The 22,507-nt window shown below is 36.6% G+C and overlaps 2 protein-coding genes across 2 annotated transcripts; both read left to right on the top strand.

The window, feature by feature from the left end:
- The first annotated feature begins 5,652 nt into the window (after window positions 1-5,652).
- LOC142225288 (uncharacterized) lies at window positions 5,653-17,899 on the top strand. The gene is made up of 9 exons (XM_075295064.1): window positions 5,653-6,328; window positions 6,407-6,685; window positions 11,956-12,129; window positions 12,220-12,379; window positions 12,441-12,582; window positions 16,042-16,197; window positions 16,264-16,425; window positions 16,487-17,334; window positions 17,767-17,899. Exons 1-9 carry the CDS (start codon window positions 5,653-5,655, stop codon window positions 17,897-17,899), a joined length of 2,730 nt encoding a protein of 909 aa, XP_075151179.1.
- Window positions 17,900-19,335: 1,436 nt separating this feature from the next.
- Window positions 19,336-22,120, top strand: LOC142225287 (uncharacterized). Its single transcript, XM_075295063.1, has 2 exons — window positions 19,336-19,388; window positions 21,025-22,120. The coding sequence occupies exons 1-2, from the start codon at window positions 19,336-19,338 to the stop codon at window positions 21,443-21,445; spliced, it is 474 nt and encodes a 157-aa protein (XP_075151178.1). The 3' UTR covers window positions 21,446-22,120.
- The last annotated feature ends 387 nt before the right edge of the window (window positions 22,121-22,507 follow it).

Here is a 22,507-nt window from a genome sequence, read left to right as displayed (position 1 = left end):
GAGTTATCGTCCTGAAATTCGGCACAGAATCGTCCTTTGTCTGCACGCAGGCGAAGATCGGCTATATCGGTCAAGGTTTTGATATAGCTACCATATAAACCGATCCCCCGATTTGGGGTCTTGGGCTTCTAGTGTAGCCCCCATATAGACCGATGTCCTGATTTGTCTTCTTTGGCTTCTAGACACTGTAATTTTTATGCGATTTACTTGAAATTAAAAATCTAGAGGTTTGTGAATATGATATGGATCGGTCCAAGGTTTAGTTTAGCCACCATATAGACCTATCTCCCGATTTGACTTCTTGATCGTCTAGACATCCGAGCTTTTATCCGATCTGCCTGAAATTCAAAATAGAGATTTGTTTTGGTTTCATAATTAAGTGTGCTGTATAGGGTGTATATCTTTGGCTTCTAGACACCGCAATTTTTATCCGATTTACCTGAAACTAAATCTGGAGATATTTTTGGTCTACGCATAAGTACGCCGAATATGGTGTGTATCGGTTCATGTTATCGTATTTACCTCACATATAGACCGATCTCCAGATTTGATCTCACAGAGGTATTTTCGGTCCGCAAAAAGATGTAGCGAATGTGTTGTGGATCGGTCCATGTTTTTGTATAAAGGGTGATACGATCAAAATTTGGTCAAGGGAAAACGCGTGTAAATCGGTGAAACCGTTTATTTAAAAAATCAAATTAAATTTCTTTTTCAAATTCAGATTAGTATAAAATTCAGGAAAAATATTCAGTTAGGCTTTCGCTTTTCGAAATCCGAATTGCCGGGCCTCACGCTTGACACCTGCCATCAGATTTTGTACAGCCACCTTGTCCACCTTCTTCGCCGCAGAAAGCCAGTTTGCCTTGAACTGCTGCTCGTCCTTAGCAGTTTTTTTGTCTTCTTTAGGTTCCGCTTGACAATAGCACAGTATTTCTCAATTGGGCGGAGCTCTGGCGTGTTGGGAGGGTTCTTGTCCTTGGGAACCACCTGCACGTTGTTGGCGACGTACCACTCCATGGCCTTTTTACCGTAATGGCAAGATGCCAAATCCGGCCAAAACAGTACGGAACAACCGTGTTTCTTCAGGAAATGCAGCAGACTTTTATTCAAACACTCTTTCACGTAAATTTCTTGGTTGACAGTCCCGGAAGCTATGAAAATGCTGCTTTTCAAGCCACAGGTACAGATGGCTTGCCAAACCATATATTTCTTTGCGAACTTTGACAGTTTTATGTGCTTGAAAATATCTGCTACCTTTCCCCTTCCTTTTGCCGTATAAAACTCCTGTCCCGGAAGCTGCTTGTAGTCGGCTTTGACGTAGGTTTCGTTGTCCATTACCACGCAGTCAAACTTCGTCAGCATCGTCGTGTACAGCCTCCGGGATCGCGCTTTGGCCGTCGTATTTTGTTTATCATCGCGATTTGGAGTCACTACCTTCTTGTAAGTCGATAGTCCGGCTCGTTTTTTGGCTCGATGCACGATTGTAGACGATACACCCAGCTTATTTGGGGCATCTCGGAGAGAGAGGTTAGGGTTTCGCTTGAAACTACCGGCAACTCTCTTTGTCGTCTCAGCGGGTTACGGTTTTCGATTTCCCCCCGAATCCAGACTTACTGTCTGTCGACAAACGTTCCCCAAACACTTTAATTATATTTGTAACGGTTGATTTGGCAACTTTTAGCGATTTTGCCAGCTTTGCGTGGGAGTAGCTCGGATTTTCGCGATGCGCGAGCAAAATTTTGATACGCTGCTCTTCTTGCTTGGACGGTATTTTGACAACTGAAGAGTGAATTCCAAAATCAAAATAAGAGCAACATTCTACACACACACACACACGCCTTACAAATGAGGGGTGTTCAGGTTTTTTAAATGCAAAATTGAAAAAATACGTCAAGTTTATCTTGACCAAATTTTGACCGTTTCACCCTTTAGATTCTAGAAATGCTGAATACCATTACACTGAATTCTCGATTTAACTCTTAGGGTTTCTAGAAATTATAGTTTTTATTCGATTTGCCACAAATTGAAAATATACTAGCATTTTAGACCCATAACAAAGTGTATATGATTTAGTTTTATCGGTCCATTTGGTAAGGCCTCCATATAGACCGATTTGACTTATAGAGGGTATAGAAGGCGCACTGATCATGAAAAGTGCTTGAAACTGAATGCAAAATTTCCAGATTTTACTTCACATTTAAATAATTGGGATGAACATCCACAAATTTTAGATTTCAAATCAAGGCATTATTTCATAATTTTCTTGCACACTTACAAGAGGTGTTTATGATTCCTCTAAAACTCAAACAAAAAATTTTTCTTATAAATTCAGAATCTGGTCTAGTCTTCATAGGTAAAATCTTTACATTTATCTGTGGGAAGCGTAGTGGTCGAACTGATCTGCTTGGGAAAATATCTGTCATCAAACCCCTCTGAAATTTTCAAAGGAAACTATTATATTTCATTCATGGTGGTGGGTATTTAAGATTCGGCCCGGCCGAACTTACTACTATATATACTTGTTGTAATTAATTTTTGTTTCAATTGAAAAATTTGTTGAATCAATTAAATTTTTATTTGAATATTTTTATACCCTCCACCATAGGGGGGTATATTAACTTTGTCATTCCGTTTGTAACACATCGAAATATTGCTCTAAGACCCCATAAAGTATATATATTCCGGGTCGTGGTGAAATTCTGAGTCGATCTGAGCATGTCCGCCCGTCCGTCTGTTGAAATCACGCTAACTTCCGAACGAAACAAGCTATCGACTTGAAACTTGGCACAAGTAGTTGTTATTGATGTAGGTCGGATGGTATTGCAAATGGGCCATATCGGTCCACTTTTACGTATAGCCCCCATATAAACGGGCCCCAAAATTTTGCTTGCGAGGCCTCTAAGAGAAGCAAATTTCATCCGATCCGGCTGAAATTTTGTACATGGTGTTAGTATATGGTCTCTAACAACCATGCAAAAATTGGTCTACATCGGTCCATAATTATATATAGCCCCCATATAAACCGATCCCCCGATTTGGCTTGCGAGGCCTCTAAGAGAAGCAAATTTCATCCGATCCGGCTGAAATTTGGTACATGGTGTTGGTATATGGTCTCTAATAACCATGCAAAAATTGGTCGACATCGGTCCATAATTATATATAGCCCCCATATAAACCGATCCCCCGATTTGGCTTGCGAGGCCGCTAAGAGAAGCAAATTTCATCCGATCCGGCTGAAATTTTGTACGTGATGTTAGTATATGGTCTATAGCAACCATGCAAAAATTGATCCACATCGGTTCATAATTATATATAGCCCCCATATAAACCGATCACCAGATTTGACCTCCGGAACCTCTTGGAAGACCAAAATTCATCTGATTCAGTTGAAATTTGGTATGTGGTGTTAATATATGGACTCAAACTCCCATGCAAAAATTGGTCGATATCGGTCCATAATTATATATAGGCCCCATATAAACCGATCCCCAGATTTGACCTCCAGAGCCCCTTGGAAGAGCAAAATTCTTGCCATTCGGTTGAAATTTGGTATGTGATGTTAGTATATGGTATCCAACAACCATGCAGGAATTGGTTCCTATCAGTCCATAATTATATATAGCTCCCATATAAACCGATCCCCAGATTTGATCTCCGGTGCCTTTTGGAGAAGCAAAATTCATCCGATCCGCTTGAAATTTGGTACGTGGTGGTAGTATATGATATTTAACAACCATGCCAAAAGTGGTCCATATCAGTCCATAATCGTACATAGCCCCATATAAACCGATCCCGACATTTGGTTTTGGAACCTCTTGGAGGAGCAAATTTCATCCGAGTGAGTTGAAATTTGATACATTGTGCTAGTATATGGTCGTTAACAACCATGCCTAACTAGGTCCATATCGGTCTATAGTTATATATGGCCCTCAGATAAATCGATCCCCAATCACACAAAAATTGGTCCATATCAAGTTTATAATTGTATATAGCCCCCATATAAGCGACCCCCATATTTCAATTCTGGCTCTCTACGTACAAAAAGTCCATATCGATTCGTAGTTATTTGTAGACTTAACTATACATAACTTTTTTTTCTAATATATACCATGTATGGACTAAATCACAGTCTTTCGTAGAAGTTTCTACGCAATCCATGGTGGTGGGTACATAAGATTCGACCTGGCGAACTTGCGGCCGTATGTACTTGTTTAAAACTCAATTAAAACTTTCATTAGAAACATTTTCGTGAAAATTTTTTCTGTGTATATATATAAATTCCAATGAAAATATTTTACTTTATTGTATTATTAATTCTCAATTAAATTTTAATATTACACAAATACGTGTATTTTTTCCCATCATCAGCAGCAGAAAATTGACCACAAAATGATCAACAAAAATGTTGAATGATGTATGCCATCATCAATATTGTCAGTGTTAAAATCAATTCAAACATCATCCCATTGTATGTGTATGTGGTTAACAATACTCGTCATTCGGATATTTGCTTTTGGAGTAGTGACTCCTCCACGATACGAAAAGCAGAAATAGCAGGAAAACTATCCATAGAATTTACAATCACGACCATCATACCGTGACAGCATACGAGCAAATTTGCCATTTGCCACAGCCATAGCCATAGCCATCGCCATTGCCCATTTATAACGACATTGGTAGCCACTGAACTGCATCTAGGATTTCTGGGGCCTGGGGTGTGAACTGTTGCACAACACCAAAAAGCAAAAACAAAAAACAATGAAATTTTATGCCACATGTCAATATAAATGCGGTGCTGACAATAACGTGCAACAACCAATAACCAACACCACCACTAACACCCCCTACTCCACTACTACTACTACTAGCACTAATACCCAAAGCACCACAAATACCACGACGACGACAACGACCCAGACAAATAACTGCCATTACAATTGTCGTTTTGGCCATGATATAATGGCCAGTGGTGGTAGTGGTGACCAGCCGGGGGATACAAATACAACGACCTATACACCATCCCCACTGTACACTAGTAGCTGTCCACAATTGTCCCAATATCGTAGTTTACCCAGAAACCTTTATAGTGCAATTAGGAAGCCTGCCTTGGTGCCATTGCATCAGAATTTCAATAAAAACGCTGGCGCTGAGGAAGATTATAATTTTGCTGGTGATCAGACATTACGAACAAATTCCGAACAGGAACTAAGAAGATCCACCGTTGAAAAAAATCAAAAATATTCTCATCAGCAGGAGCAGCAGCAGGAATATCATCCTCATAGGCATTTCAATAAAAATCTAATTCTTTGTAATCGTTGTGCAGTGTGACGAAGGTATAATCTAAGCTGTGAACATCCTCCCCCTCTCTTGCCACCGAAAAATTTTGCTGGAGAAGTTAAAAAGATCACATCGACCAACGCCAGCAATCAAGTGCCGCCAGTAAAGCCAAGTCTTTCCATAGCTTCCGCAGCTGCGGTCGATACCCAAAGAGTTCTCTGTGAGAATTGTCGTTTCAATGATCAGCCCGTTGTGTGGTGGGTTTCTTGCCCTCGCCTAGCCTATCAGCAGGGATCCACACAAAGTCTTAAGGAGTTCACAAATACCAGGGCTCAATTCCTAGCATCAGCAACAAATGCCAAGAACAACAACGAAATGAGACCTCATACCAATATGAATACGATGAGTGGGGGTGGTATTGGCCCAGCGGCTATGTTACCTAAGCCAGCATTAAAAACGGCCACCAATGCTACAGCCAATTCCAATTTAGCCTCGAGTAATCAGACAATGCAATCTGGTATTACAAATCAATCATATGCCGCCAAATCGACTGCCCTTTCGAGTTCAGTTAAAAATAATCCCACTGCCATAGCCAATACAGCCACACCGTCGCCTCCACCTCCGCCCGTGATGAGGCCTCATCATCATCGTTCCATAACCGCATTGGCTGGGTTAGATCTTTATGACAATTATGCTGGAGCCTCTACACATGTGCCCTCTCAGTATGGCTCAACATGCAGGCGTCATATCAAACAGCAACAGCAACAGCAGCAGCAACAATTTCAGGGCCATCATCATCAACCACACCAGCATTTGCATCAGCAACAGCCGCAGCATCCCCAACAGTATAGCACATGTTGTAGTTCCTATAATATAGATCATAAAATGCAAACACCCTACTGCATGTGTGGCAAATTGTATCATCAACAGGTTACTAGGCCAAATGCCAGAGAATCCTTGGCTCCACCACCGCCCACCAACACCACACATCATGGGATGCATGCAACAGGCCCCCCAAATCGTGGATGCAATCACAATTTGTATTATGGTGGTAAGTTTGGCCCCACAATGGACAAATTGCACAGATGCTAATGTCAAATATTTCCTCCTCCCCTTTTTCCGTTTTTAGCAGCCGACAGTTGTGTCCATCAATTTGAAGAGCAAGATTCTGGATTTCCAGCATTGAGAGATCAAGAATTGTATCTGCTACATCGTACTATACCAGCACTGAGGCGTACAGGTATTGATACAACTGGCATACGTCAACATTTCTATCCCGATGGTGGTTGGGGTTGGATCATTTGTGGCATGTCCTTTTTGATTCATATCCTGACGACGGGTCTGCAATTATCCTATGGTCTAACTTTATTCTATGCTGTCCATCATATACGCAATGCCAGTGGAAATGGTAAGAATTAATTATGAAAAAAAAAAATAGCAATAAGATTTGAATAGAACATTGTTATCGATTTTTAATTATTTTCTAAATTAGTTTATTATATCGATTACAATCTCTCTAAATTCGATTAATCGGTTTGTTCGAATGACATTAGCCATTTATCGACTTTTTTAAATAATTAAAATAAAAATTTTAAATCAAAAACCCATTATCGATTTTGTTGCCTGATTAAAATATTTAAAGCAAATTGCGATTTATCGATTCGTGGCTAATTATCAATTTTGTAAAAAAACAACTGAACTAACTAATCGATATTTAATTATTGTCACAATAGATTTTTAACTTAACCAAAATCTCTATGGAGATGTTAACCTGTTACTAATTAATTTAAAAAAAATTAAGTCAGAATCGATAATGTTATCTAGATATCGTTTTTGTTGGCTGTTAAAAAAGACAGAAAAAATCGACTAATCTACCTTGAGCCACTTATAGATTGTTGGCCAGATATAGGTTTTTTGCTAATTAAAAAAAATTATCACTATTGTTGACTAATAAAAAAAACTAAAAATCGACATTGTCATCCAGTTATCGATTGGTTTGCCGGAACAACAAAATTGAAGCCAACAAAGCAGTTACACACAAAAAAATTTTTCTTATTCAATCACGAAATTAATTGATCCAATTAATTTTTTAATTGAAATGTCTTCAATCACAGAAATGATAATATCAATTAAAAAAATTAATTGAAGGTCAACTAAAAAATTAATTGATACTATTAATTGTTGTGATTGATTTTTGTTTCAATTAAAAAATTTGTTAATTCAATTAAATTTTTAATTGAATATTTTTTCAAACTCAATTAAAATTTTAATTGGAAAATTATTCGTGAAATTTTTTTCTGTATAGTTACAAATTTTATTGTCTAATTAAAAAAAAAATTAAAACCAGATCAAAAATAATTAAAACAAAAATCGATTAATCGATTTATTGTGATGTCAGCTAGTTATGAATTTTGTTGACTATCAAAAAGCAAAAAAAAAAAAAAACAAAACGAAACGAAACGAAAACAAAAATCAATCATGTTCTATAATCGATTTTGTTGCCTCATTAAAAAATCAAAGAAAAAACCGAATAAGCGAATTTTTGAACCAGTTATCGATTTTTAAAGTTAAAATAGACCATGTTGTGCAGTTATAGATTATGTTGCCTGATAAAAAAAAGAAAGAAGCAAAAATCTATATCGTTTTAGCCAGTTATCGATTTCTTACCTAATAAAACAGATTAAAAAGAAAAATCTTTAAAAAATGAAGAAAATTAGATTCGGCCCATTTATCGAATTTTAAAGTAAAAATCTACTATATTGTCCAGTTATAGAGTATGTTGGCTAATAAAAAAAAAATTAAGCAAAAATCGATACTGGGATTGGATTCATGACCACGGTTGCCATACTAGTAGTTAAGTTAGGTTAGGTTATGTGGCAGCCCGATGTATCAGGCTCACTTAGACTATTCAGTCCATCGTGATACCACATTGGTGAACTTCTCTCTTATCACTGAGTGCTGCCCGATTCCATGTTGAGCTCACTGATAAGGGACCTCCTTTTTATAGCCGAGTCCGAACGGCGTTCCACATTGCAGTGAAACCACTTAGAGAAGCTTTGAGACCCTCAGAAATGTCACCAGCATTACTGAGGTGGGATAATCCACCGCTAAAAAACTTTTTGATGTTCGGACGTAGCAGGAATCGATCCCACGACCTTGTGTATGCAAGGCGGGCATGCTAACCATTGCACCACGGTGGCTCCCGTAATTGGTAGAATTCTACCATAAATAGTAGATTTTTTATTGTTTGGTAGATTTCTTGATGTCTTGGTAGGTTTTGCAAAGTATTCCTCTCTAACTTAGAGGTACTTCACAAATAAAATGTTGGACAAATTTTCTACACAAATTAAATCTGAACAAAATTTTCTGTGGAAAAAAATTTACAAAATTCTTTAAAGAAATAAAATTTTGACAAAATTTTGTAGAAAATACAATTTTGACAGAAATAAAACTTTGGCAAAATTTTCTATAGAACTAACATTTTGACAAAATTTTCATCAGAAATAAAATTTTGACAAATTTTTCTATGAAAATAAAATTTTTACAAAAATTTCTATAGAAATAAAATTTTGACAAAATTTTCTATAGAAATAAAATTTTAACAAAATTTTCTAAAGAAATAAAACTTTGGCACAATTTTCTAAAGAAATAAAACGTTGACAAAAATTTCGATAAAAAATAATTCGACAAAATTATCTATAGAAATACAATTTTGACAAATTTTTCTAAAGAAATAAAATTTTGACAAAATTTTCTAAAGGAATAAAATGTTGACAAAATTTTCTATAGAAAAAAATTTTTGACTAAATTTTCTACAGAAATAGAATTTTGAGAAATTTTTCTAAAGAAATAAAATTTTGACAATATTTTCTAATGGAAGAAAATTTTGACAAAATTTTCAAAACAAAGAAAATTTTGACAAAATTTTCAAAATAAATAAAATTTTAACTAAATTTCTATAGAAATAACAATTTTACAAAATTTTCTTTAGAAAAAAATAATAAAATAAAATTTTGACAAAATTTTCTAAAGGAATAAAATTTTGACAAACTTTACTAAAGGAATAAATTTTTGACAAAATTTCCTAAAAAAATAAAATTTCACAAAATTTTCTATAGAAATACAATTTTGACAAAATTTTCTTTAGAAATAAAATTTCGACAAAATATTTTTGAGAGATATAAAATTGGCAAAAAATTATCTTTAGAAATAAAATTATGACAAAATATTTAAGAGAAATAAAATTGTGATAAAATTATCTTTAGAAATAAAATTTTGACAAAATTTTTTAAAGAAAAAAAATTAACAAAATTTTCAAAAGAAATAAAATTTCACAAAATTTTCTATAGAAATAAAATTTCGACAAAATATATTAAAGAAATAAAATTGTTTTTAGAAATAAAATTTGGCAAAATTTTCTAAAGAAATAAAATTTTGACAAAATTCCCTAAAGAAATAACATTTTGACAAAATTTTCTGTAGAAATAAAACTATGCCAACATTTTTTATAGGAATAAAACTTGGAAAAAATTTCTATAGAAATAAAATTTTGACAAAATTTTCTTTAGAAATAAAATTTTGACAAAATTTTTTAAAGAAATAAAATGTTAACAAAATTTTCAAGAGAAATAAAATTTCACAAAATTTTCTATAGAAGTACAATTTTGACAAAATTTTCTTTAGAAGTATAATTTCGACAAAATATTTTAGAGAAATAAAATTGTGATAAAATTATTTAGAAATAAAATTTTGACAAAATTTTTTAAAGACAAAAATATTAACAAAATTTTCAAAAGGAATAAAACTTCACAAAATTTTCTATAGAAATACAATTTTGACAAAATTTTCTATAGAAATAAAATTTCGACAAAATGTATTAGAGAAATAACATTGTCTTTAGAAATAAAATTTGGCAAAATTTTCTAAAGAAATAAAATTTTAACAAAATGTTCTAAAGAAATAAAATTTTGACAAAATTTTCTATAGAAATAAAACTTTGCCAACATTTTTTATAGAAATAAAACGTTGACAAAAAATTCTATAAAAATAAAATTTTGACAAAATTTTTTAAAGAAAAAAAATTTAACAAAATTTTCAAAAGGAATAAAATTTCACAAAATTTTGTATAGAAACACAATTTTGACAAAATTTTCTATAGAAATACAATTTCGACAAAATATTTTAGAGAAATAAAATTGTGATAAAATTATCTTTAGAAATAAAATTTGACAAAATTTTCTAAAGAAATAAAATTTTGACAAAATTTTCTAAAGAAATAAAACTTTGGCAAAATTTTCTAAAAAATAAAACTTTGACAAAAATTTCTATAGAAATAAAATTTTGACAAAATTTCCTAAAGAAATAAAATTTTGACAAAATTTTCTGTAGAAATAAAACTATGCCAACATTTTTTATAGGAATAAAATTTTGACAAAATTTTCTATAGAAATAAAATTTTGACAAAATTTTCTTTAGAAATAAAATTTTGACAAAATTTTCTTTAGAAATAAAATTTTGACAAAATTTTCAAAAGAAATAAAATTTCACAAAATTTTCTATAGAAGTACAATGTTGACAAAATTTTCTTTAGAAGTAAAATTTTGACAAAATATTTTAGAGAAATAAAATTGTGATAAAATTATCTTTAGAAATAAAATTTTGACAAAATTTTTTAAAGACAAAAATATTAACAAAATTTTCAAAAGGATTAAAATTTCACAAAATTTTCTATAGAAATACAATTTTGACGAAATTTTATTTCTATAGAAAAAAATATGTATTAGAGAAATAAAATTGTCTTTAGAAATAAAATTTGGCAAAATTTTCTAAAGAAATAAAATTTTAACAAAATGTTCTAAAGAAATCAAATTTTGACAAAATTTTCTATAGAAATAAAACTTTGCCAACATTTTTTATAGAAATAAAACTTTGACAAAAAATTCTATAAAAATAAAATTTTGACAAAATTTTTTAAAGAAAAAAATGTTAACAAAATTTTCAAAAGGAATAAAATTTCACAAAATTTTCTATAGAAATACAATTTTGACAAAATTTTCTATAGAAATAAAATTTCGACAAAATATATTAGAGAAATAAAATTGTGATAAAATTATCTTTAGAAATAAAATTTGGCAAAATTTTCTAAAGAAATAAAATTTTAACAAAATGTTCTAAAGAAATAAAACTTTGGCAACATTTTTATAGCACTAAAACTTTGACAAAAATTTTTATAGAAATGAAATTTTGACAAATTTTTCTTTAGAAAAAAAAAAATTCGACAAAATGGTTTGAGAATTAAAATGGATTTTCGATGAAAATGAAATGGATTGCAATAATGGACTTTTGATATTGTACAAAATCTACTTTTCACTATCACTAGAATCGATTAGGGATTTGACTACAAAAGTGATTTTAATGAAAATTTGGATTCTAAAATGGGAAAGTCGAAATTTTTGTATCTCGTAAAGAACAAATTTTATTTCCCAGATTTGAAGGTGTCTTTTTCAAACTCTGCAACATCATATATGAATTCGAAAATCGACTTTTAATGTTGGCTAACTGACTTTATTTGAAGCTGAGAATGGATTTGATATTTGCTATCATTTTTTCAGCAGTTATATTTTAACTTTCTTTAATTTAAATCTCATAATTATTTCAACGAATTTTCTGTATTTCCAGAATGGTTGGGAGCTCTAAGTTGGTCTGTATCAATGCTAGTCGCTCCATTTGTGGAAACATTATGTCGACGTAAATCCACTAGACTATTGGCTGTTGTCGGGGGCTTAGTACTATCTTTAGGGATTTTATTTACCTCTTTTGCCACTGAAGTGGATCAAGTAATTTTCAGCTATGGTAAGCTAAAATGAAGAGGACACAATCTGATTTAAAGGCCGGATTTGGTTTTTTTTTGTTAATACCTAAAATGCTAAATGTCATTTGCAGGATTTGTTTTCGGAGTTGGTGTATCCATGGTCCGTGAAACTTCAACCATTATGTTGGGTAATTACTTTAAGAAAAGACGATTATTTGTGGAAATGGTGGCGATGTCCGGTGAAGGTGTGGGTATAGCTTTATTCTCGGTTCTATTGAAAGAGGGTGTGGGGTAAGTAATAAGGGGAAGAGATTTTGAGTGATAATAATGTGTTTTAATATTTTTCTTCCAGGAAAATGGGTTGGCGCAGTGGATTACAAATTGTGGCGGCCTTAACATCGATAAGCTTTTTTGTGGGTCTTCTGTATAGGCCAGCCTCTTTGTACCATCCTCAAAGGAGGGCCATACAACATTTGAAAAATCAAAGGAAAAAGGTAAGGACAACTGGAGAGTATTTATTCGATGAGGACAAAATGTTCTCAGCTAAAAACATTCTGCCTTCATAGGTTCTTGTATTTATGATGCTCTCCACTACTTTGTGTTGTATAAAATTTATACGTGGTCAGTGGCGTGAGCCTCTATCTCACAGAGTCATGGACAATATAGGCAATTCCCCCACCGGTATTCCTTTCTTTGTCCTGATTTAGAACAAAGTGGAAAGATGATCCAGCGAGAACACTCCTACTGGAGAGTTTAGTTTTATGGAGCGCCATTAAATCTATGATTTCACTAATCTTCCTTGTAAGCCCATTACAGTTCCACTGGAGGATCTTGATCTTGATAGGATCAACTAGTTCCTATCAATGTTAGGGACTGTCGCAACCTGTCTGTTTGGCTGTTTGGTAGAATTTGATGGCAATGAAGAGTCAACTACTGCTGTTAATTAATGCCTAATGTAGGTCGATGGGGACAGCGGAGATTGTTGGGTTCTCCGGCAGCAAACTAAGGAGTATATTAGTCCGAATTCCTAAAGCCGGAGCAACTCAGGTGTGTCGAGGCCAAAGCACCGAATCGGTTTAGCTGTTTTGGTGAATTTCCTTCTGCATGCCTGACATGACTCCCTACCAGATTATCTTGGACTAATGGATGATGACTGTGTTTGTGTGGGAGAGTGTGTAATGCTAAGGGATGTGGGATTTGCAGTCACATGATTGGGTCTCGCTATTGTGGCTGTAGGTGAGATACTTGAAAGTAGAGTAACCTATGCGTGAGGCTGGTCGCAAACAGACTGGACATACGTACCTCACCAGTCCTGTATGGCTCTCAAAGTCACCAGCACAAAGGAGTGATGGGATCATGTGTGTGGAGATGTTGCAGATCGAGCATCGAATCGGTTTAGCTGTTTAGTGAATTTCCATCTGCAAGCCGGACGTGACTCTGGATCAGATTAACTTGGACTAAAGGGATTTACAATCGCAATACGAGAGGGACTCGCTATTGTGACTGGACACTTGAAAGTAGGAATGTATTCTCCACCTTTCTGGAGTCCCGAGCAACGAAATTGAAGTCAGTTATGACACTCGCTGTATATCATAGAGTAACCAACTCGTGTGGCTGGTCGCGAACAGACTGGACATACGTACCTCGTCGGCCCTGGATGGCACTCAAAGTCGCCGGCACAAAGGAGTGATGTTCTTAACAGACTGGCCGGCAGACTTTTCCCAGGAAGGAAAAAAGGATGGGATCATGTGAGTCGAGATATTGCAGGCAGAACAGCGAACCGGTTTAGCTGCCTTACCAGTTATTTCACTGCAAGAAATTTGAGGATATCTCCCACCAAATCCTCAGCCACACTATTCACTACATGGACGGCGGAAGTACGCAGGCAGTTGAATGTCAGAGTCGATGGCGAAACAATTCCGACAACAAATTACCCCAAGATTCTCGGGGTCACATTCGACAGCCTTTATAAGTCGTCCGCCCATGCCACTGCAATTTGTGATAAGCTCCGCGGTAGAAACAAGGTCCTCAAGTCGCTTGCCGGAAGCACTTGGGGTGCGGACAAAGAAACCTTGTTAACTACATATAAGGCAATTGGCCGATCAGTGGTAAACTATGCAGCGCCAGTGTGGACACCTCAAACGAGCGATACGCAGTGGAATAACATACAGACCTGTCAGAACGCTGCCCTTAGAACCGCAACAGGATGTCTCCGCAGTACACCCCTGGATCACCTTTATGCGGAGACCAAGATCATCCCAGTGCGTCGACACAACTACATGTTGTCAAAGCAGTACCTCTTGGGTTGCCATCGAAGTTGTCATCCGAATCACCATCTTGTGGATAGACAACCTCCACCCAGGAATGTAAGGGTTGATCTTCACCTTCTAGAGCCCGAGATCCAGCGTTACAAAAGAGATCCTCTAGATCAGGCAGCATACCAGACAGGTCTGAACAGGATTCATGAGGATACTGTAGCTGAAGTGGTGAGAAGGTACAAGGTTAATCCTGTTCTCGGAGTCCGACCGCCGCCCATTGCACCGGAGGAGAGAGACCTCCCACAGCAGACAAGGGTAGTTTTGGCCCAACTAAGATCAGGCAAGTGCAGCCACCTCAATTCATACTTATCAGTGATTGATAGCTAACCTGACGTGTGTCCCATATGTAATCAAGGGCCACATGACATTCGTCACCTTTTTGCTTGCCCAGCTAAGCCTACCCGTCTCACTACCAGATCACTCTGGACACACCCCATCCTTGTCGCAGAGTTCCTTGATCTGGCTACACAAGCATAGAACAAAATGGATGAAACTACATTAAAAACTGTTACAACAACAACAGCTGCCTTGGTGAATTTCCTTCTGCAGAACAATGAACCGGTTTAGCTGCCTTGGTGAACTTCCTTCTGCAAGTCGGCCATGACTATAGACCAGATATACTGTTAGTTGCGGACAATCTCGGACTTATGGATGATGAGTTTGTTTTTGTGTGGAGAGTGTGAAATGCTTGGTGTTGTGGGATTTGCATTCACAATACGAGTGGGACTCGCTATTGCGACGGCAGGGGCGGGCGCACACAGGTGGGACACTTGAAAGTATGAATGTATTCTCCACCGTTCTTGAGCAACGGAAGTGAATCCACTTATGACACTCGCTTTACATCACAGAGTAACCACCGCGTGTGGCTGGTTGCGAAAAGACTGGACATTCGTAATTCCCTGGTACTGGATTGCTCTCAATGTCGCCGGCAAAAAGGAGTAGAATTCTGAGCAGATTGACCGGCAGACTTTGCCCTGGAAGAAAAAGGGATGCATACTTGAAATCCCGTGGGGTTTATGGAGTGATTGGACAAGGAGGACTTCTGGCTTCGACCCCGGTGTTTAGGACAGACTGCAATGAGAGCTACAGTTGTCGTTGTTGGACAAACTTCTGATTCCAATTAAAGAGAAATACTGAACAGAAACATTATTTGCAACTTCGTGGGGGGACAACCGTATCGGATTTTCATGTATTGAACTCCAAACTAACGACGGGACAAGCCTTACATATTTTCACATCGTAAGTAGTTCGGAAACGACGTTTAGAACCCCTTCACTTCCAAAAACAGTAATCAATCAGAAGTAAACCAAACTGACTGGCGAGACATACATTTCGGATCTCCATATTCTCAACAGTTTTATTAGTGGACACACAACTGATTCTGCTTATTAAACATTTTGGCATCGAGCTCCATAAAACTAAGTGTCTTTAAAAAGGAATCTCCACTAAAGATCCCTGAGGAGGATATAAAAATTCGTCAATTTGGATAGTATTTTTATACTATTCGTTTCTCGTATCAAATAGTCTTTGAGAGCATCATAAGAAAAGAAACTAGCAAGTCAAATGGAAAGTTTTCTTTCTAAAAATAATAAAATTTTTTCTGCTTACCATTTTTTATTTGACCTTTCTTTACAGCTACGTGATCATAAAACGAATAATATTCCTGCAGAACCCAATATTTTGAAGAAACTTATACAAGACATATCAAACTTAAAATCGGGTACTGTAAAAATATTACTCCTAACCACGGCGGTGGCTTCCTTGGGTATCTATACACCAATGTTTACCATGGTAAATAAAACGAAGCTTTCTCTATATCTTTAGCATTCGATAATTCTCCATATAAATTCCTTCTAGTCCTTAAATGCTGCCAAAGAAGGTTCCGATGTTCAAGAGTTGGTTTTACTCCAAACTATGCTGGGCATGTCTACCACTTTGGGGGTAGTACTGGCTGGTGTTCTTATACGAAGACCGTTTGTGATTCAGAATTTCGTAATATCCACACCCATTATATCACAGGTGAGCTACATTCTAAGCTTTCTATAGTTTCTTATCCCATTCTTGTTTTTTCTCTTTACAGGTTTTTCTCTCCGCTGTGGCTCTTTCCATACTCTTCATGTCCTTTTTGATGGGTTACAAGAGCCTTTGCATATTATCGGGAATTTATGGTGTGGGCTTTGGAGGATTTCGTTTCTCATTGAAAATGTTAGTTCTCGAAAAAGTCAAGCTGAAATTTTCCAAAACTTGGTCCTTCATCAGGGGTATAGAGGCAGTTCCGGTGCTTATTAGTGTTCCTTTGACCATTTTCCTCAATGATTATTCACCCAAATATGGTCGCGCTGGTTATTATATTTGCTCGGCAGCTGCAGCCATTGCTGCTATTATAATTTTTTTCATTGGCTATTCATCGTATTCTCAAAATCCTACACAACGTTCCCAGGAGAATGGTACTGTGGTCCCCGTGCCACGCATGCGCTCCATGTCCACCCAATATGTTCGTCATAAATATCAACCTGCCTTTACGGTGGATTATCCACCCAAAAGCAATGGCTGTGATTATCCGGCCCCCGATCTGATCAATCGTAGTTGTATTAGTCTTAATCAATTGGGTGAGAGTGCCTCGTGTTTATGTGGTCCTATGAGGAATATGTGCGCATATCATACGCCTGCTCAGCAACGAAGAATTTGTGGTGTAGGTGGCGGTGTTAGCGGTGGCGGTGTTGGCCTACAACAACAATTGCAGCAGCAGACACCACATCATCATATCAGCGATATGGATGACCATCGTTATCCTTATGTCTATGACAATGGTACTGGTAGCTATTTAAGGCGTAGCCTTTCATTTATACAGAATGCCAATTGTTGTGGTGCCAATCAGTTCCAGTTGCAATGTCAGGCCAATGTTCAGTGGTCGCATAGAGATTTAAGGTAAGTCAAATGGAAATTAAATTTAATTATTTATTTTAGGTTTTTATTGGGGGGAAGTAGTGTCAGATTTCCAATTACTAATTCCCAAAAATGGCCTCAACTCAAGTCTGAGTGATTGAAGAGCTAAAAGTTTCATTGGTAGAATTGGAGATCAAAGTCTCAGAGGTTGGATTGAACACCGAAGCCTAAGACGTTGGACTGCAGATCGGAATCTCAGTAGATCTAAATCTCAGTGGTCGAACTAAAGACCTGAGCCTCAGTGGTTGAACTGCAAACAAAAGCCTCAGTGGTAATATCATAGACTGACCAATCTTTGAGTCGTCCGTCTCTAATGTTACCCCTGAAGCTTCTACAAAACAATATTTCAATAGTGGCATAATTAATTCTCAAGTCTAAGTGGTTGAATTGAACACCGATATCTTGGTATTCCAGACCGAAGTCTCAGATTAATCTACACCTCGAAGGTTTAGTAGATGAGCGACAGACCGAAATCTCAGTGGTCGGACTACAAATCGAAGTCTCAGTAGTTGAACAGCAAACAGAAGTCCTTGTAGTTTTATTATAGATGGGAGTCTCAGAGGTCTACAAGCATAAGTTTCTATGGTTGAATTACACACTGAAGTCTATGTAGTTGAATTCAATACCGACGCCTTAGTGGTTGTATTACAGACCGAAGTCTCAGTGGTTGATCTACAGCTCAAAGTTCCAGTGGAGTTGCAGACCGATGACTCAGTGGTTGTACTGCAGACCGAAGCCTCAGTGATTGAACTGAAGCCTCAGATGTCTGAGTAGATTTATTATTGATGTAAGTCTATACCTTGCGCTCTGAAGTGTCGGTAATCTGAGCTTCGGAACTTTGGCGATCCGCTAATGCAGCGTCGTCGTTGTTGTTGTAGCTCCTAGGAAAAAGGAAAAATTTCATTGAGTTTGAAATTTTATGCGTCTACATTAATTTCGAGGAACTGAGCTGCCTCTACTGGATGAGTCCAGAGTGAAGTAGGTGACAGGTCTGTAGGGATAGCAGGACAGGCAAAGAGACGGCTCGTGATGTGGATTCAGAAGTTAGAGTTTCTTTCCAGATTGTAGCTTAGGTAGCACCCATCTGGTGGATTTCTATCCAGTACAATGCTGCTATGGAAGGAAGATATTGTCATCTGAATTGCTGCGGTATTCACAGCCTCCAATGCGGCCGATATTCCCTCGTCACCGATCAGGTGATTAATTGATTGTAGGACTCTTCTGAAATCGAACCATATGACCTTAGCTGTTTCAGAGGGGCCCTCATGCAAGCGACATGGTTTGGGTGGTTTGTCCCTGCATTTTGCCGCAAGATCATGTTGTACTAATGCCGCTGATGCTGTCCCTGAGCAGTGTTTGCACCGTGAGGACATTTCACTATTAGGTCTAACTTATACTGGGATTTCAAATTAGGGTCGTACTATCAATAAAGGGACGACCAATAGATTCGTAGATCTTTTGAATCGTCTCCTTATCTTTCCCCCCAAGTGCTACCAGCCATAGCCTTCAGGATATTGTTTCTACTAACAAATATCATACCAAGAAACTTGGGGTTCTTGCATTGGGAATGTTTGGGTCCCGTATGTAGATGTCGAGGTCCTGATTCACCACTTTGGTCCGCGACATGAAAACGGTTGTGGTCAACATCGGGCAGAAAGTTTCCGATTCCTGCTGAAGGTACTCATTAATCTTAACCTTAAACTCCTGATGTATCTATGGAAAAATCGTTCGGATTTGTTGACGACTCATTGGCTTCGGCGATTGTTCGTTTGTGAGGTGTCGATGATCCGCATTCGGGATTGGCGTGCTTTGTTGGTTCGGCATCATTGGTTAGGGTTTATCGGTTTAACTAGTGTGGCTTCGTTGACTAGGAGTTAAATTCTACTGACTCGGGTCGACTGATTCCGCTCCGATAATTCGGTGGGGTTGGTGCAAGCGGTGGTTCGGGCGAGGTCGGTCGGAACATGACCTAGCAAGAGAAAAATGGAGGAGTGGGGACAAAAACGTTGTGCCGAAATTACTAGTATGGTACCATCGTAATGCAATGGTTAGCATGCCCGCTTTGCATACACAGCGTCGTTCAAACCCAGTTTCGAACAAACACCAAAAAAGTTTTTCAACGGTGAATTATCCCACCTCAGTAATGCTGGTGACATTTCTGAGTGTTTCACAGTTTCTCTAAGTTGTTTCATTGCAATGTGAAACGCCGTTCGGACTCGGGTATAAAAATTAGGTCCCTCGTCATCGAGCTAAACATAGAATCGGCCAGAACTCAGTGAAAAGAGAGAAGTTCTCCACTGTGGTATCACAATGGACTGAATAGTCTAAGTGAGCTTGAAATATTGGGCTGCCACCAAACCTAAACTGCTACTCATGGCCGAAGTACTTAATATAGTACTTAGTACAGAAATGATCTTTTTAGTGCGGAAGCAAGCTATGTGCCTAAGCAACTAGAGCCAAAGCAATGTAAATTCCGAAGTACTTAATGCGTAAACAATTTAATTGCCGATGTACTTCGCAATCTAGGTGCCGAAATGTTTAGATAACACCCATACCAAAATTCGAAGGACAATTCAGTGGAAGCAAGGTAAATGCAACAACGTTTATTGCGGAAGAACTCTAAACGCCGAAGCATATAGAGCGGAGACAAGCTTCTAAACTACGCGGAAGCAAGTTAGACGACCAAGCAAGCTAAATGCAGAAACACTTAGTACGGAAGCAAATTACCGAAGCAACTAGTGTGGAAGCATGCCAAAAACCGAAAAGTTCATTTCGGAAGCATTCAAAAGCCGAAGCAGTTTGTGCGGAAGCAAGATAAAAGCCAAAGCAATTAGTGCGCATGCAATCAAGGATCCCAAGCACTTAGTGCGGAAATAAACTATTGAGTCAATTAGTGCGGAAACAAGATAATTCGGAATCGTTTAGTACGGAGGCATTCCAAAAGCCAAAGTAATTAGTACGGAGGTAACCGAGTTTCCCAGTTTCGGCCGAATACCAAAATTTTTCTTAGCGGTGGTTTATCCGCTCTCAGTAATGATATAAAAATGGGGTCCCTTGTCCTTAAGCTAGACATGGAATAGACCAGCACGCCGTAGTAGAAAAGGAGTCCAGTTTGAAATAAAGGGCTGCCAATATACCTAACTTAGCGAAGATGTCACTCGTCCTGTTTATGGGCTAAGTCGTGTTCGTGGACCACTCAATGTATACATGCGATGACAATATTTTGAAATGTAAGGGTCGGATTTTATATAAGACGAATAGAATTGATTTAAAGGAATTTTATTCCTAACTGTAGATAGTTCATAACAGCACCTTCGACAATGGTTCAAAAATTTCGTTACATTATATGTAAACTTAAGGCAAAAATCTCAGTGATTGAATTGCAGACCGAAGTCTCAATGACTGAACCCTGCAGACCAATATCTTAATAATACATGATAATATTCTCCCCAGAGTGCATCGACAATGTTTACAGAAGTACCAATAGATTAACCCATCATAAACCATTTCCTCCAATCTAGAGACAATCATGAATAATGTCTCCACTGAAACTTCCTTACCTCCAATCTTTAACTTTTTAAGGAACTTACCAAAGACTTCTGTTTTCGAGAAAACTGATTTTCTTTCAACAACTTCCTTATCTTTAACTTATTCTTTTTCTTTTTTTTTAAGAATGGATTCTACTCAACCACTACTTTGCACATGCAGTCCATCCTCAAGTTATTTTCAAAGTTGCAAAAGTCAAAGTGTTCCCGAAGGTTTGTCCACAATGTCACAGCAGTGTAAATGTAAGCCGCAGCCATCTCGAGAGTACATCTATGTGCCAAGGCAGCTATCGCAACATCCACACCATCAAACACCATCGCAACATCTTCAACAGCAACATCTGCTTCAACATAATCATAACTGTTCCTGTCATAATCTTAAACAATTGGTATCTAATGCTGGAGTTCATTCGAATACGCTGGGCAAACCCTTTAAGGATACTCTGCCACCACATGCATCAGCTACAATGCCAAAATGTAAACTTAAACGTTCACAATCCCTATCGAGACCTATGACTTATGTAGAACAAATGACCACATCTGTTTAGATTTTCTAAACTCTGTACGAACATACACTTACATACACTCATACACACACACAGAAAATTATCGATGGTTTGTGTCTTTCCGTTTTTCAAATTTTGGAAACTTGAAACTGGGTGTTTGTTTCTTGGAATATGGCTTGTAATTCAAACTACTAGACCACTATTGTAATGGGCGATGGAAAGGATGACGATGAAGTTGTTCATTGTTGATAGTTTATTTTTCTTTTGTTGAATACAAAAAAAACGGAAACGGAAGTACACAAACTGAAAATAACAACAACAACAACAATCTTAGAAAACTTTTTCTAGTCCGCATGTATTTTGTAACGAGAACTTTTTTTAGGTGAAAAACAAATGAAAGAGCATCACATTTCCTTACTCTCAACTTCAAACCCACTCCGGCATGAGATCATATGCTCACACCCACACACACACATAACATACGTATATATAATATTCTCTTCTATGGTGCACGGATATTCAATGCCCTTATAGACACTTACATCTATATCACCTTAACTTACATTTCCAACACTTACTGCATCACTTGTCCACTACTCATCGTATTTACACAAATGTACACATCTTTACTATTAACCCCACTGGTCCCTTTTCGGACAGACTACTTCACTTTACTCCACTCAACTCAAGTATTTTATACGAAAATATTCATTGCAAGTGTATAGGGGATGCATACAGATAAAATAAATAAAATAAAATTTAAATTTAAATAATAATTAAAATTAAAATTACAACTAAAACTAAACCTACAATTAAAATAAAAATAAAATTCTATAGAAATAAAATTTTCAGAAAATTTTCTATAGAAATAAAATTTTCAGAACATTTTCTATAGAAATAAAATTTTCAGAAAATTTTCTATAGAAATAAAATTTTCAGAAAATTTTCTATAGAAATAAAATTTTCAGAAAATTTTCTATAGAAATTAAAAGTGCGGAAAAGTTTCTTTAGAAATAAAATTTTGACAAAATTTTCTACAGAAATAAAATTTTGAGAAAAATTTTTATAGAAATAAAATTTTGACAAAAACTTCTATAGAAATAA

This window comes from Haematobia irritans, chromosome 2, assembly GCF_050003625.1.
Source record: "Haematobia irritans isolate KBUSLIRL chromosome 2, ASM5000362v1, whole genome shotgun sequence".
Classification (NCBI taxonomy): domain Eukaryota; kingdom Metazoa; phylum Arthropoda; class Insecta; order Diptera; family Muscidae; genus Haematobia; species Haematobia irritans.
Note: the sequence above shows the minus strand (reverse complement) of the source record. Positions and strands in the feature narration are given on the sequence as shown.